This window comes from Babylonia areolata, chromosome 3, assembly GCF_041734735.1.
Source record: "Babylonia areolata isolate BAREFJ2019XMU chromosome 3, ASM4173473v1, whole genome shotgun sequence".
NCBI lineage: Eukaryota > Metazoa > Mollusca > Gastropoda > Neogastropoda > Buccinidae > Babylonia > Babylonia areolata.
In genome coordinates, this window is record NC_134878.1 from 40,875,148 (window position 1) to 40,891,274 (window position 16,127).

At 43.9% G+C, this 16,127-nt stretch overlaps 1 protein-coding gene across 1 annotated transcript in view; it reads left to right on the forward strand.

Moving 5' to 3' along the window:
- The window catches only part of LOC143279986 (uncharacterized), a 30,652-nt gene extending 15,220 nt beyond the window's left edge, over window positions 1-15,432 (forward strand). Inside the window, exons 3-4 of the mRNA XM_076584391.1 lie at window positions 11,901-12,088; window positions 14,297-15,432. Coding sequence (XP_076440506.1) covers window positions 11,901-11,989 — 89 coding nt within the window. The 3' untranslated portion in view covers window positions 11,990-12,088; window positions 14,297-15,432. The remainder of the gene's footprint in view (window positions 1-11,900; window positions 12,089-14,296) is intronic.
- The last annotated feature ends 695 nt before the right edge of the window (window positions 15,433-16,127 follow it).

Below are 16,127 nucleotides of genomic sequence, written 5' to 3' on the forward strand. Positions count from 1 at the left end.
AACTGAATTCATTGAAAATTTTCACACAGTAACCTTAGGGTATCATCAACAAGTCTGCAAAATATCTAAAAGTTCGAACACAAATTATGCGAGTATTGTCAAATTCAAAACAGCATGTCAAAAAATCCAATATCAGAGGAAAACTCACTTATTTCATTTGATGAGTTCTGGTGTAGCCTCCTCCAGATGGGCGTGGGTTACCCTACTTGTGTGTGAAGGAGCCCCATCTTGCTGAAACATGTAATTGTTTCTAGGATAAAGATGCCTACAATCCAGGAGAAGATTGTCATCCATTCTTTTGGCATCTCTGGCACAGCACTGGAATGGTTTTCATCTCACCTGTCCAATAGAACCCAGACTGTCGTTACAAACAAACGCTGTTCTCAACCTTCTATTCTGGAATTTGGAGTCCCCCAGGGATCAGTTTTGGGACCCATGCTCTTCATTTTGTACACAAAGCCACTTGGCACCATCACAGCTCAGCACAAGGTCCAAAGCCATTCTTTTGCCGATGACACACAATTATATGATTTATGCACACCTGACCAGATCCATGACACCATCAACAACATTCTTGAGCAGGGGTGTTACAAGGGCTTTTTTGTACTCATCTGGGAAAATGCCTGGCTGAAGAGAGTTGTTGTTGATGACGGTCAAGGGAGGGAGAAGCACATCAACACATTCAAGCAAAAGGGATGTGGAGATTGGGTCAAGTGCACATGTTTTGGGGCTAGATTTCATAATGACTTGCTCCTCTGTGACAGGACTAAAAATGTTGAAAGACGAGGAAGAGTGGGATTTGTCAGTAAAGAGATGACCCGGTACGGACTGGCTAAATGTTTTGAGCTCATCTCTAATTGCCTTTATCTTGGTGATAAAGAAATCACCGAAAGCATCAGAGAAGTCATCAGGAGGAATGTCAGTTGGCAGGGTGGAGTCTCTGCTCCTGCCAAGGAAATGGTCACTGGTTAAGAACAAGTTTTTAACAGATGTACTGGCTTCAGTCTTTAAGCTCCTGTACTCTTCTTTCACACTTTGAACAATGCTTGTGACCAACTGTTTTGCTGTCAAAAAGATCTGATGGTCCACTGTCAGACCACGTTTGTGCCATTTCCTGTCAGCGTGATGGCGCTCTCTCTTGGCGTCAAGCAGGATGCTTCTGACAGCCGCATACCACGGGGACATGTGGCCTGAAGGCACACGCTTGTCTGTAGCGGGGGGGTGCCTGTCCAGCAATCCGCGAAGGCCATCATCCAGCTGTTGGGCGAAGAGGTCAGGTCCAAGGTCGTCCAGCATGTCCTGGATGTCAGCCTTGAATGCGTCCCTGTTGATGGCCTTAATGTCCTGCAGAGTGTGGTACACAGGCTGCCTCTTGGGGCGGGACACTTGAAGCCTGCAGAGAACAGCAGCATGGTCAGAGGAGACCATGTGGTCGACCTGGCAAGAGTGGACGAACTGATCAGCCTCTCGGTGCAGGACCCATCGAAGATGTGGCCGCTTCTGTAGTAGGTAGCCTCTTGCACACCCTGCATGAGGTTGAACCTCGACAGAATGTCCAGCACCCTGGAGGTAAGTGGATTTGCGGGCATGTCATAGTGCACATTAAAATCGCCGACCACCACTGACTTGTCAAGTAGGACATTACAGTAATCAAGCAAGTCTGGCAGCTCTGCCAGAAATGTGGAGTCCAGGAGTTTGTTCTGCTTGCATGGCGGTGGTCTGTACAAGCAGAAGTGGACATGTTGGGGTGCTGTTAGTGTGAACTGAACCAGTTCACAGGCAGTGAGAGTGAAGGGGAAGGTGGAGGTGACGGTGACAGGGAGATTGTCACGGTAGAGGACTGCAAGTCCCTCACCCCATGTTGCACGAGGGAAAGATCTCAGCTTGTAGCCTGGCGGAACTAAGTCCGCACATTTGCTTTCATCACCAGTGTTCTCGCCCTTGGTGAACTCCATAACTTGTGTTCGCTTTGATTTTGAGCCAATGGACTGTGCATTGAATAGGCCCACAGTTACTCTGGTGTCTTGGTGACGACCATTGATGGCGATGACATTGCCCATTTGAGTGTGCCCAGAGTCCAGTAAGTGTGGTGGAGTGGCTTGACCATGAGTCTTATTTGATGTTTCTAATGCCTTTACGACCTGTATTGTGTTGGGTCATCAAGTGAGAGGTGGGCTGGAGAGCAACAGAAAACATTCACGTCAATCTCAATTCCTCTGCATGCCATACTGATGAGTGCAATGGGCTGAGTGGGGAGACCATTTTTCACAGGGCACAGGGGAAGAATTATTAAAATGGTCAAAATGCTGATAAAACTCGTGAGTTTTTGTTAGTTAAAAACTTTTTGTACAAACAGAATTTAACGTCTGCAGGCGCCTGTGTTCAGTAACGCTTGTTACACTGACTTGAGTGCACGTGCGCTGCAAATAACAGAAGGGTTTAAGCACACTCACGTGAGAAGTAGCAACATTCGGTAAGATTGTACTGCACACTTGCCTACGTAAAACTCGTGCTGCAGACACAGGACGAAATGAACATCTGTTGACCGTCTTGAGTGGTGTTGATATTCTGTTTCCTTCTTTAACACAAAGGAATTAATAAAAACAGTAATTGTTGTCAACCTACCAACCTTCGAACACAACAGAAAACACTGTTACATTCACACACAGTCCATCAGCATCTGTGTCGAAGTTTTCCGAAATCTGTGCACTAGAACCACTGTAATTCACACAACAAACATGATAGTCTGTCAGGAGAAATTCCCAACCCCCCCTAATAAATTTCTCATATGTATTTTTTGGTGCTTTAGAGTGTATAAATCACGAAAAATCATGTTAACATAAAAAATCTTGGGGCTCACTGTCCCTTCTGGCTTAATTTTGAAGGATACCCATCTCAGGTGCCGCGGTTGCTTTTCGTCAGTCCAAAACCTTCCATAAGTTTGGTGATCACTTGTGTCTTTGTTATTTGAGCTGCGAGAATTTTCGTTACGTTTTTGTTGACAGTGATGCCTTCTGCACGATCCGCCATAATCAGAACGACAATATATGTAATAAAGCGACCGCAGTGAAGCTACGTGTGTACCCACCGTCTGTCACACGTTGCGAACTGTGAATTTGCCAAAGTGTTTGCAATAAACCGTCTGTCTCGAAAACTGTGCAACTTATTAGAAACAAAGTACACCACAGTTTCAAAGACCAGTCTCTTGTGATTCTTTTGAGCTATGCCACATCACCATGGGCCTATTCTGCTGTCCTCTGTCGCCGATTTATCTCCCCTACCCCCTGCTTGGCTTCAACGCAAATATAATTCTTTACAAATTCAAATTGGTCTTTAAAAAAAAAAAAAAAAAGTTCATGTGCACTTTCCAAGTGTGGGCACATGTGTGTGTGTGTGTGTGTGTGTGTTATCGGGAAAGGTTTGGAAGAAGCCTCAAACGTGCTCTGCACACAGATTGCAGTAAATCCAACAACGCCATCTGTATTCCACTCTGACAACTTTGACCAACTGCTGAGTGTAGTCCACAGCCTGAGTTCCGTTCACACAGCACACGGCATCATGCTGCAAGAAGTTGAAGGGACTGACCATGGTGGAACGTACCGCGTGATGCCATCCATTCCAAGAACTGGATTTACCAGAGTGCTTCGTAACCCAGCGGAAAAGCCCACCTTTTGCAATTAGGCACTGGACAGTTGATGGCGGTGAAGATGCTCTCAAGAAAGTTCAAAAGTTCAAACCTCCAATGGATTCTTCTCCGGAAATACAGCAGCATGTCAGATCAGGAAATACCAGTGTGGGCTATCTTCATTTTACAGTGTGGGCAGAACCCAGCAAAGAAGACGACATTGGACTACTACCCTGTGATCCATCACCCAATCACCGAGTACATGACAGTCCAGGAACACTTGCGACTTGCAGAGGAGGCCACGAGAGAGGTTGGACAAGAGTACATTACCACTATGTTTGATCTTGGGGTTTGTATGAAAGCCTACCTGATCATCTGGAACCAGCCTGACCGGTACAAGAAGCATATCATTATGATCGGTACATTCCACCTTGCCTGTGCATACCTCAGGATGTTTGGGAAAAGCTGGATGGTTCTGGGTTCGGAGATATCCTTCCGGAGGCAGACCTGGTCTCTTCTGGTTTTCTGCAAGGGGTGCTGTCTGGCAAACATGAACGAGCATTGTTCTGCCATAAGACAATGCTTGAGAGTCTAGAACGCTTTGCTGGAAAGATGTCTTGAAATCAGAGATGAAGACGCGTCATTTCCGACACTGTCAGAAGACAGCATGATCAAACTCCAGACAGCCTCATGTTTCTTCTCAAAGAGGCGTTGACTGAGCTTCAGCAAGATGAAGCTATCGCCAGTTTCATGGCAGAGTATGAATAGTTCAGAGATGAGAAGGAGCCTTTGGACCAACTGCACAATTTTGGTTGTCATACATTGATCATGTATGGCTTGTCCTTGAGCTCCTTGAGGCTGTCAGAATCAATGACTTCCTGCTCTGCGCACAAACGATGTCCCAAATACCAGACCTCTTCTTCAGTTTCAATGGACAAAACTACGCACGCTACCAGACCTTCTTCTCAGTCTTCTTGGCAAACATTGACTTGTCACATCCTGGAGCCAAGGAGATACTGCAGAGAAGTGCTTTCAGCGTGGCAAGGTCCTTCATTCCTGGCGATCGCTGTGCAGTGGACAAGACCATGGAAAATACGTTCATGAAGCACGCCAAAAGCCGAGGAGGAGCTGGCGGAGGTGGCATGGCACAAGGTGATGAGGTTGGCAGTAGACATCGTGACTTGCGTCCTTCTGAGATACTGAAGAGCGAAAGCAACGTCATGAAGACTCAGGATACAATCGAAAGTTTCATTGACTCTTTCTGTGAGGAAGCCTCGGTCAAACTCATCGCCCTGTCATCTGGAGCATCTGTCCCAGCCGGCATTCAACATGATGTGTTGAGGGCAGAAAAAACTGGTAAAGCCGCGAAGGAGGCGTTCATCACACAGAGACTGATGGCAAATGACCATTTCTTTCAACCAGGCAAGCAGCTAAACCTGAAAACGATGACATCGATGAACAAAACCGTCCACATGAAGGCTACCAAGAAGAAGGGTGTGGAACACAAACAACAAGGGAACATTGCCTTTCAACTCCTTGTGAAGGCACAGGAAGCAGGCGTTCAACTCGATCTGAAACAGTTGATGACATACCAGCTTACTCCTGTACCTTACAGTATTGCCACTGCTGACAATTTCCTTGCCAAGACTCACAAAGCAAAAGGGTTCAACTACCTCACCAAAGATATGGAAGATGCCGCTCTACCTCCCCATGATGCGACGCTGGTTGTTATAAATGGCAATGCAGTGTTTCACTGCTGGCAACAGCTCCCTTCCAATTTCAGGGAGATCAGCCAGAAGATATTTGACATGCTGCCAGAGGGAACGGACGTGGTGTTCAGTACAGACATGTACAAAACGGACTCAATCAAAATGATGGAAAGGAAAAGGAGAGGCACTAGCGATAATATCATCGTGAAAGGAGAAAGCACCAAGCGTCCTGCAGATTGGAAGACGTTTCTGTCAAACGACGAAAAAAAGAAGCAGCTCACCCAAGTATTACTCGACGTTTGGAGCAAAGATGAGAATACGCCAAAATTCAAGGACAGAAAAGTCATGCTGATATGTGAGGGAGAAGCCTTCCTGCTGCAATCGGCAGATGAGCTGAAGACAACAAGGACGCCAATCGCAATGCTCAAATTCACACAAGAAGAGACGGATTCCAGAAATGCTCTCTTTTGTGCGTACGCTGAACGGAATGGCTACAGGTTCGTCCGCGTCAAGAGTCCCGACTTGTACGTTTTCTTCATTTTCCTGCACTTCACTCTGCAGCTGAAGGACATGGTGATTCTATTCGACACAGGAATGGGGAAGAAACAGCGGCTCATCAACGTCACTGACATCGCAGAAGCATATGGGCAACAGCACTGCACCGCTTTTCTGGCTCTTCATGTTTATACCGGCTGTGACACAACAAGTGCGTTCAAGGGCATTGGGGAAAATGAAACCCATCAAAGTTCTTCAGCAGAATCCAAGATTTGTAGAAACAATTGCCCACCCTGGAGATACATGGGCCATCGCTGAAGAAGTCGAAGCCAATCTTGAGACCTTCACCTGTGTCATGTACAGCAGACATCGTTTCACCAGTGTCGATGACCTCCGACACCAGCTACTCAAGGAGAGATGTGGAGATGAGCCATTGAATGCAAACAACAACATTGACATGGCAAGCATGCCTCCGTGCAAACAAATTCTTCAAGAGCACATCAAACGGAGCAACTATCAAGTTGCCATTTGGAAAAGGGCTCTCGAACCCATGTCTGATTTTCCAGCAGCAAGCAATGGGCATGGGTGGATCGACGTTGATGGCAGCTTGGAACCAGTGTGGTCTGCAGAAGACGTCATCCTGCCCGCAGATATGGTTGACTTCCTTGTGGACTTTCCAGACTCTGACGACAACGAAGAAGAAGCTGTCATATCCTACGTATCCGAAGAGTCGCTTTCTACTTGTGCTGAGGGAAGCAACTCAGAATGATGAAATAGGGGGTAGGGGAGGTAAATCGGCGACAGAGGACAGCAGAATAGGCCCATGGTGATGTGGCATAGCTCAAAAGAATCACAAGAGACTGGTCTTTGAAACTGTGGTGTACTTTGTTTCTAATAAGTTGCACAGTTTTCGAGACAGACGGTTTATTACAAACACTTTGGAAAATTCACAGTTCGCAACGTGTGACAGACGGTGGGTACACACGTAGCTTCACTACGGTCACTTCATTGCACATGGAAGGTTTGGGACCAACGAAAAGCAGTCGCGGCACCTGACATGGGTACTCTTCAAAATTAAGCCAGAAGGGACAGTGAGTCCCAAGATTTTTGACTCACTTGTGTAAACAAAGGGAGTCTATGTTTTGACCCGGTGTTCGGTTGTCTGTGCGTGTGTGTCTGTGATAAACTTTAACATTGCCATTTTCTCTGCAAATACTTTGTCAGTTGACACCAAATTTGGTTTGTCAGTTGACACCAAATTTGGCATAAAAATAGGAAAACTTCAGTTCTTTCCAGTCATCTTGTTTAAAACAATATTGCACCTCTGGGATGGGCACAAAAAAATATATATAAAAGAAGCCAAATTATATGCAAACTGAATTTACTGTTATATTTATATATTTTTTTATTCTCTAAACTTGGCACTTCAATCTGATATTCTGACACAACAACAAGAGCAGTCGTTTTTTATCATTTTTTGTTCAAACAGGAACTGCTTTTGCTAAGCATGGAAGTTATATTTATTCTGCATGTCTTTGGTGCAGATAGTAAAAAAGGGAAATTAATCTGTAATTATTGCTAGGGTGCTTAATTTGCTTTAAACTGATCTTTCTCATCTTAAACATTACATTTTGAAATTATACTCAATACATAAAAAGCTTGTGTGTTTTACTCTCAGTGTACAGGGCTTTCACTATGTTCATTCTCCCAAGTGGTCTTTTTCGGAAAATACTAAAATTAATATGACGAGTGGACTTTACAGATCTATTGGCTGAGCCCTGAAGGTCATGGGCAAAAATCAATTGCGTACACATATTTATACATATTCAAAGTGCGTGCTAATATTCTTCGCGAACGCGAACGACGCCATTTTGTTTTAAGGTTTTGACCTGCCCATTCAATCCTATATTCAATCGACAATACACGATAACATGTGATGGAAAGTTGGAGAAGGAGACCGTTAAATATTTATTCAAAGAAAGATTTGTGAACGCCTCATCACTTACTGGATTATGCCCCAAACTGCCATAAAAATATCCACAGAATCAGTCGGAATTCACAGTTAAAAATAGTAAACCATGTGAGTTAATACCCTTGAATTGATGAAGCGTAAAAATTTCCAGTATTGACTTTTCTCAAAATGAAGTCCTTTTCACTTCATACGACGTTTAGAAGTACTTGTACTTGGCTCTACATGTTATTAGCTTAACAAAATACTCAATTTTCATATCAACTTTAAAACTATAAAACTAGAATGAACATAATAGAGAAATTGAATCGACCTTGTCAACCGGGTGTAACTAAACTTGTACATCTATCTAGATCCAGAGAAAACGGCTAAATGTTGCAGTGTAATTGCGGTGATAGCCACGTCTCCTTTACCGCGGACTTAAAAAAGAATTTTTAAATGCCCTTAAAGATTTTTTGAATGCCCAAGATACACCAGAATAATACGATTAAAACAGCGTTCTCACTGCGAATACGGCAATCAATTTATCGTCCTTTAAAAAAGCATGTTTAAATATTATATTTTTGAACGTCAGTTAAGGCGCCACAATAGTGTAATAGGTAAGACAGTTTCCTCTCACCCGAACACGCAGTGTTCGAATCTGCCATTAGGACTTTTTTTTCTTTTTTCTTTTTCTTTTAACCCGAAGCTTTATAATAACAAATACAGAACATTTCAACGATTACATTTTTTTTAAAAGCGTATCACAAGTGAGTCTTGAAGGCCTTGCCTCTCTTGTTTATGTTAACATGATTTTTCATGATCTATACAGTCTAAAGCACCAAAAAATGATGAGAAATTTATTAGGGGGTGGGGGGGTGAAAGTTGGACCATTTCTCCTGACCGAGTATGAACACAAATTCTCACACGTCCGTCCGAAGACACTGAATTTTCCTCCCAGGACTGGTGACGCTCCACTGAAAGTCAACGGACAGTTTGTTGTGGACCCTAAGTCCAAAGTGGGGCTCAAGTTTTCAACAGCTATGTTCCAGTACATCTTCAGTTTGGGGCAAGTGTACATAGACGAAGTGCTCAGAATGAAGTTCCCTATGAAGGGTGTTGAGCTGTCATCTACGCTGACTGACCTTGCCGTCTCAGATGAAGGCATCTGTAAACTCCTTGTCAGACTAGACCACTACCAAGCCTGTGGTCAAGACCACATCAGCCCACGAGTTTCAAAAAAATTGGCAGTTGAAGCAGCCCCGATCCTGACTATCTTCTTCCTGTCGTCAATCAGCACGGAAACAGTTGCATCAAACTGGCGAGATGCTAATGTTGCACCCTTTTTCAAAAAGGGGGAGCATTACGACTCAGCCAATTATCGGATAGGTCTCCTTCACAAGTGTTCCCTGCAAGATCTTAGAACATGTGATCCTATGAGCACTCATTCAACATCAATCTGGAGTGTAACGGAGTACTTGGACAAAAACTTCCGCAAAGCAAGATCCTGAGAAACTCAACTATTAGATCTCAAAGAGGAGCTGAATGGGAACTTGGAGAATGGCCAGCAAACAGATGTCATCATACTGGACTTTGACAGAGTCAGCCACAGACTCCTCCTCCATAAGGTGGGAGGATGGTGGCAGAATGGTTAAGACGCTCAGCTACCAATATAGAAAGTCCGTAAGGGTGTATGTTCGAATCCCGCTCTCATCCTTTCTCCCAAGTATGATTGGAAAATTGAACTGAGCGTCTTGTCATTCCGATGAAACGATAAACCGAGGTCCCGTGTGCAGCACGTACTTGGCGCAGTGAAAAAACAAACAAACAAACAACAGTTTCAGTTTCAGTATCAGTAGCTCAAGGAGGCGTCACTGCGTTCGGACAAATCCATATACGCTACACCACATCTGCCAAGCAGATGCCTGACCAGCAGTGTAACCCAACGCGCTTAGTCAGGCCTTGAGAACAAACAACAACAACAACAAAACACAAAAAACACACATGGCAACGAGTGTTGTCCTTTGGCAAAATCGTGTAGAAGAAATCCACTCTGATAGGTACACAAAATACAAGCATGCACTCAAGGCCAGACTAAGCTCGTTGGGTTATGCTGCTGGTCAGGCATCTGCCTAGTAGATGTTTACCATTAATGGATTTGTCCGAACGCAGTAACGCCTCTTTGAGAAATTGAACCTGATCCTCCTCCATGAGTTCAAGGCAAATCAACCAGTGGCTTAAGGCATTTCCTGGTGATCGGCGGCAGTCAGTACTAGTTAACAGAGCAGTGTCAGAATATGTGAGCATGCGCTCAAGAGTTCTACAGGGGTGTTGGAGGCCCAGCACTTTTATATATATATATATATATATATGTGTGTGTGTGTGTGTGTGTGTGTGTGTACATGACCAGCATCAGCTGCAGATGGACCTTGATTCAATTCAATTCAAAATACTTTATTGTCTGTTTCAACGAAAACAGAAAATTTTCTTTCGTCTGGAGGATTTGGAGCAGAGTTGGGACATGACTTTCCATCCTTGAAAATGTACAGTCCTCCGTGTCGCCCGCAAAAAGATCACAGGTAAGCCGGAATACCAGCTTCACAGCCCCACCTTGACAACAGTTACCTCAGCCACGTACCTTGGAGTTACCATCACCTGAGATCTCAACTCTGACGAGCTCATCCCCACCATATGCGTAAAAGCCAATAAAACTCTTGGATTCTTACGACGAAAACTCGAGATCGGCGCACGCCACTTAAAGGAGACCACCTACAAATACTTGGTCTGACCCATACTTGCACAGTATGGGACCCCTACACCCAAAGTAACAGAACAAGACCGAGGCTCTCCAGCACAGAGCTACTCGCTTTATTGAAAACCGCTGCCACAACATCTCCAGTGTCGAGGTCATGGTCAGTGGACTTGGACGGCCCTCCCATCAACATTGCAGAAGATAAGCGAGATAAGGTCCTGAACAACCAGGCCATAGTTGACAGGTCAAAGATTGCCCCCGTCCCTGTTTGGCAGAGAAGAGACCAGCTGTGCCAGATCCATTGCAGAACCCACTATTGGAAATTCTCATTCTTTCTAGTAAATACCACCATGAATTGGAATGAGGTGCCAGAAACAGCTGTGGTAGCTAGTATCCTTGACACATCCAAATCAAGAGTGTCAGACTGTTAGACTGCACCATAACTATTTAGATTAGGTAGGAATGGATTCTCCCTCCATCCCAGTCTCTTTCCTAGAATACTACTTTTATTAAGTTTTGCTCGTTTTGGGGGCCTGGCTCATCCTTTGGATGGCTGGGATCGGCGAGCCTCTGACTGGTCGAAAAACGAAAACTAATAGTCTGCCGGAACCCCCCCTCCCCCCCTTCCACCCACATAGGATTCCCATAATTACCCCCTCCCCCACCCTCCTCAGCCCTCCCCCCCACACCCCATTTTTATGCCTAAGTCTTTTACTTACTATCAAGGCATTTCTAACTCAACTCATTCCCCCACACGGCATAGTAATCTGTATGTTGATTGTGGCCGTTACGAGGATGATGATGATGTTGCTGATGATGACATATAAATGGCAGCAAAAGTAGTTTTCAACCTACCTGTCCTAATTTGAGGATATGAAACATAACCACAATCACAATGTTTTCCCGAGTTTAGGAACGAAAGCGACTATTCGTATCACTGACACTGTCAGCACAACTGAGACGGATCAAATATCACTGATTCAATCAGTTATCACCCAACAAGACTCTGTGACAGTGTCACTTGTCTCAAGGAGAATGCCATTTGAAGCAATAAAGACAATTAACCTTATGTGTGTATGTGTGATTTTTTAACGTTTTTATGAAGTAACCGAGATAAATGCATAAGAACACCGCTGGCACATTCTGTGCGCGTTTTCCGGAGTCCATTTTGTGAGGTTTAGGGGAAAAAAACCTCACAAGAATTTATACCTTTGAAACCCAACAGAAAGACAAACACAACCTCATATGGATGGATATCGCAACGCTAACACACACACACACACACACACACACACACACACACACATCTGCGCGCGCGCGCACACACACATATATACACACATACTGCAGTTCCCGACAATGTTGTTACAGACGCAGGCACTATCTGTGCATCTCTGCCCCTGCCATACCTGTGCCTCAGCCCCCTCCTCTGCCTGGACCTGGTAGTTATGAAATCGTGAACTATGAGGGGCCCTCCAAACGCTACATGACGAACTCTATGTTTGTCTCCACCACAGCCCGCAACATGGCTGCGGGTGTGGACGATTTGCCTGGTCCTGGTCCTTTGCACGTCTGATGATGAATATTCTTGAATATTATTACTAGTGCATATTTTTTCCTTAAACTGCTGCATGTCAGTGGATACTCGATGCTTTGTTTTCTCACATTCAGTTAACCAGATACTGGGAGAATTTCAGTCCTTGAAGTTTGAGAAAAAGCTCTGAGTGCTGTCTACGCATGCTGTCTCTAATCATGATAGATCTCTATTTTTATTCTGGTCATACAACAGAAGGAAAAATGTTTAGATTATGTACAACACTTTAATCTGTCTCACAGTAGTGTCATAAGTTTAAAGTTTTCTCACTTCAGTGCCAGTAGCAGCAGTCAGTGGACAGCGTGACACTGTCATGTTGCTGTGAGATCACCCACCAGTGGAGACATTGCAGTGATGCTGTTCTGATTCAATACACGCAGGACTCTGACTTGTGAACTTCCTACTGGTGACAGTAGCCAGTGTAAGAGCCTAAATTTACCCCCCACTCCCTCCAGCTGGCTCTTACCTCGGGGTCATTCTGGGCTAGCCTCGATGACTCCTGGGGTTATTTGTGGCTGGTGAAGATCGACTCTCCCACCCAGTTGTAAAAGGGGGTCATTCTGTGCTAGCTTTTACTGACCTCTGCCTCCTTCCATTACTACAACTTAACGGAAGCAAAGATGGGGGTGTCTTACTTTAATAGCCTGCATTGAAGTTCTTCCCCACTGCAACATTGCGCAGATGAAGAAAGGGTTAGGTCTGGGCCACATATGCTGACACTTAACCATATTTTGTAACTAGCTTGTACAGTCCCACATTGTATCCCTTCCCTTTGCTAACTTGATGGAAGTAACAGGGAAGAGTCGTTGGCGAGTAGCTTACAATACATGGAGATGGATAGCTCTTGACAAACTTATACTGACACCCCGTCCTCTCATAGGGAAAGAAAAGCCATCCGAAAAGCAAAGCAAACATCCAAGACAATATATTGCGTGAACTGTGTATTTTAGAGGACCGACCCTAGCTAGCTCATCATCACCCCCCCCCCCCCCCCACCCCCCCCCCCCCCCCCCCCAACCCCCCGACCCCCACCCCAATCCGACTAGGGATGAGGGGGTGGGGGTTGCAGTACAACTACAAAGTATAAGGGCTCGGAAGTCCGTGTGTATTTAGCTAAAATGCCCCTCCCCCATCACCTAAATGTCAGCTAATTAGGGGAGGGTCCAATTCTAATTGGACCAAATTTACCCCGGGGTTCATTTGAAGCAAGACTAGAATGACCCCCATATCTGTTTGGAGGGTGTTAAAATCCAACTGGAGGGGGGGTGGGGTGTCAGATCTGACAAGTTGAAACTTACCCCTGGGGATCATTCCAGGCTAGTCTAAATAGACCCCAAGGTAAATCAGTCAGCCAGATTTGACCCCGAGGTAAAAACTAACAGGGGTAGGAATAGGCTGCTGCACCAGTAATTGTTTGGTCTTAGTTGAGTCAGACTGAGTGAGGATTCCACTGGATTGGAAGCCACCACCACGTTCATCCTGCATGAGTTTGCTTGGGAGAAGATGTTGACACTGACTCACAAACGGGGAATAATCAAAACTGAGCTCACAATGAAAACTGGGCTTGAAGGGTCACATTACTGAACACATGTATCATTATCTGTGATAGATTTATTATTATCATTATCAGAAATGTTAAAAAACCAGAACTATGGTAGGCTCTTAAGGCCCGACCAGTTCGTTGGGTTTGTGCTTAGGTCACAGCCAAAAAGAAAAAAATGCATTATTTTCAAAGCAGATGTGTTGTAGCATTATAGCATGAACAGATCAGTCCATGTGTTTTGCCAGCTTCTTGACCATGTGACCTTGTGACAGGACTTCCTTTCACGACGTGTCCTGTTATTCAAGCCTGAGAGACACAAACACAATGTTTGTCGGGAAAAACTGAGCAACATTCACAAAGATGCATCCATAAACGATTGACATGTGACTGTGTGTTTCCCAGTTTTCCCTGCCCACAGCACGCTCAGCCTGCGTAGAAAGTGTTCAGGGCTGAAAACCCCACAGTGATATGCCACTGATAGGGTTGAACCCTTGACCTCGCAGTTCGCGAAGTGAGGCACTATGTCATAGCAGCAGGTATTTGCTTTGATATTCGTCTCCTTGAATGTAACATGGTCTTCATTGTTTACGGAAGTGCGCATTTTTCTAATGGTTCTTTACTGTTTTTCAGCTTATTATTGTCCATCATCAGTGGGCAGACAGTCTTTCATCTACAACGCAGCAGGACGATGGATATAGATTGTGTGTGCGCGCGTGTGCATACATGTGCATGTGTGCATGTATGTGTGCATGTGAGTAACAGAACAATTTTTATTTCATCCATGCAGACAATGAGACAAGCACAGAAAAAAATGCTTTCTTCCAGACCTTCAGGCAAAAACGAACCACAAAGAAAACAACAAAACTCACAGATATATGGAAAAAAAATCAAATAATGAAAACCGATGAAAAGAAAATTATACAATTCACAAAAAAGAAACACAGAGAGAGAGAGAGAAAGAGTTATACAGTTCACACACACACACAGGAGAGAGAGAGAGAGCAATGTAACTTTTGACGGCATTACGTGTGAGAAAGGTTTGGAGGGAGACTGACAAATAAAAGTGTTCTTGGATTCTGCCGGTTTCTGCTTCATGTACCTCAAAATTAGTGTGTATTACTTGTTTGAGCTGTTTCATGCTAATTGCTAACCATCCCAAGTTTAGAAGTTGTAAATTCACAATTCTCATACCAAAAAAGAACTATTATTAAAAAAAATAACAACTACTTAAACATATTGCTTTGTTGAATGGAAAAGAATACTTTAAAGTTTTGTTGAACAGATCATTGCCTGCGGTTACGATGACGGTGGATACTCCTTGTTATCAAAGATATATCCATAATTCGTCTTTGTAATTGTGTAATCGTACAATGTTTTGTTTTTTGATCCCCAATCTTGTTCCCAGTAACACATCTCTTATTATTCTATTATTTCACGTTTTGTAATGGTCATTATTCTATAATTGAAACTGACATGGATTATAGACGTTTGGTGGGCAATCAGGACTTTATTTTGGTTTGACACCAGTATACTTATTTAAGGCAAGAGGGCGACCAGGATTTATTGGGGATCTGGTCATTTTCAATGAGGAGTTCGGGATAAGACACCTGTGTGGGATGAAGGAAGCTTTTTATTTATTTTAGCTACGTGTTAAAAATATTGTTGGCAACTTTACAGCTTGTGTTAGGTGGTCTTGCTGCTGCAGTATGTATTATACTATATATTTGGATCCATTCCAGAACAGTTTGATTAAAACAAAAGCTATACATGCTTTTTGTTCTTTTTTATTCATGGTTCTTAAGCCTGTGTGAATGCATGTATATTTTCAGTTTCAGTTTCAGTAGCTCAAGGAGGCGTCACTGCGTTCGGACAAATCCATATACGCTACACCACATCTGCCATCTTTTTTAAAAGATTAAAAAAATTAAAAAAATTAAAAAATAAAATAAGATAAAATAAATAAATACATAAAAAAGAACTACTACTACACGCGCAGTATTCTTTGTGTGCAATAAAACAAATCATGTTACAAAATTGCATGCAAGCTGTTATTGAATAACAAAACCCAATCTCTCTCTCTTCTTTAGTTTTCGGGGCAGAACCGGTCTGTCACTGGTTTGGTTGTGGGGGTGATGCACTGCTGAACGCATCACCAATATTCTCCATTTCTCGCGGTCGTGGAATAGGGCCTGAGTTTTTGTTGTTGCTGTTGATTAATTTGATTTATTTATTTCTATGGCAAAGCTCCTCTCTGTCCACTCATTGATATTGTCCGCACACTTCTCATGTTGTCTGCCTCGTCTCTCTTTCCCCTGCGCTGTTCCCTGAAGGATGGTCTTGGAGAGCCTGTCGGATCTTGTCACGTGGCCATACCATCTCATTTTCCTTTTTCTTTTCGCCATGATCAGGTCTTCATACCGATTAATGTCTTTTCTCTCTCTCTCTCTCTCTCTCTCTCAAC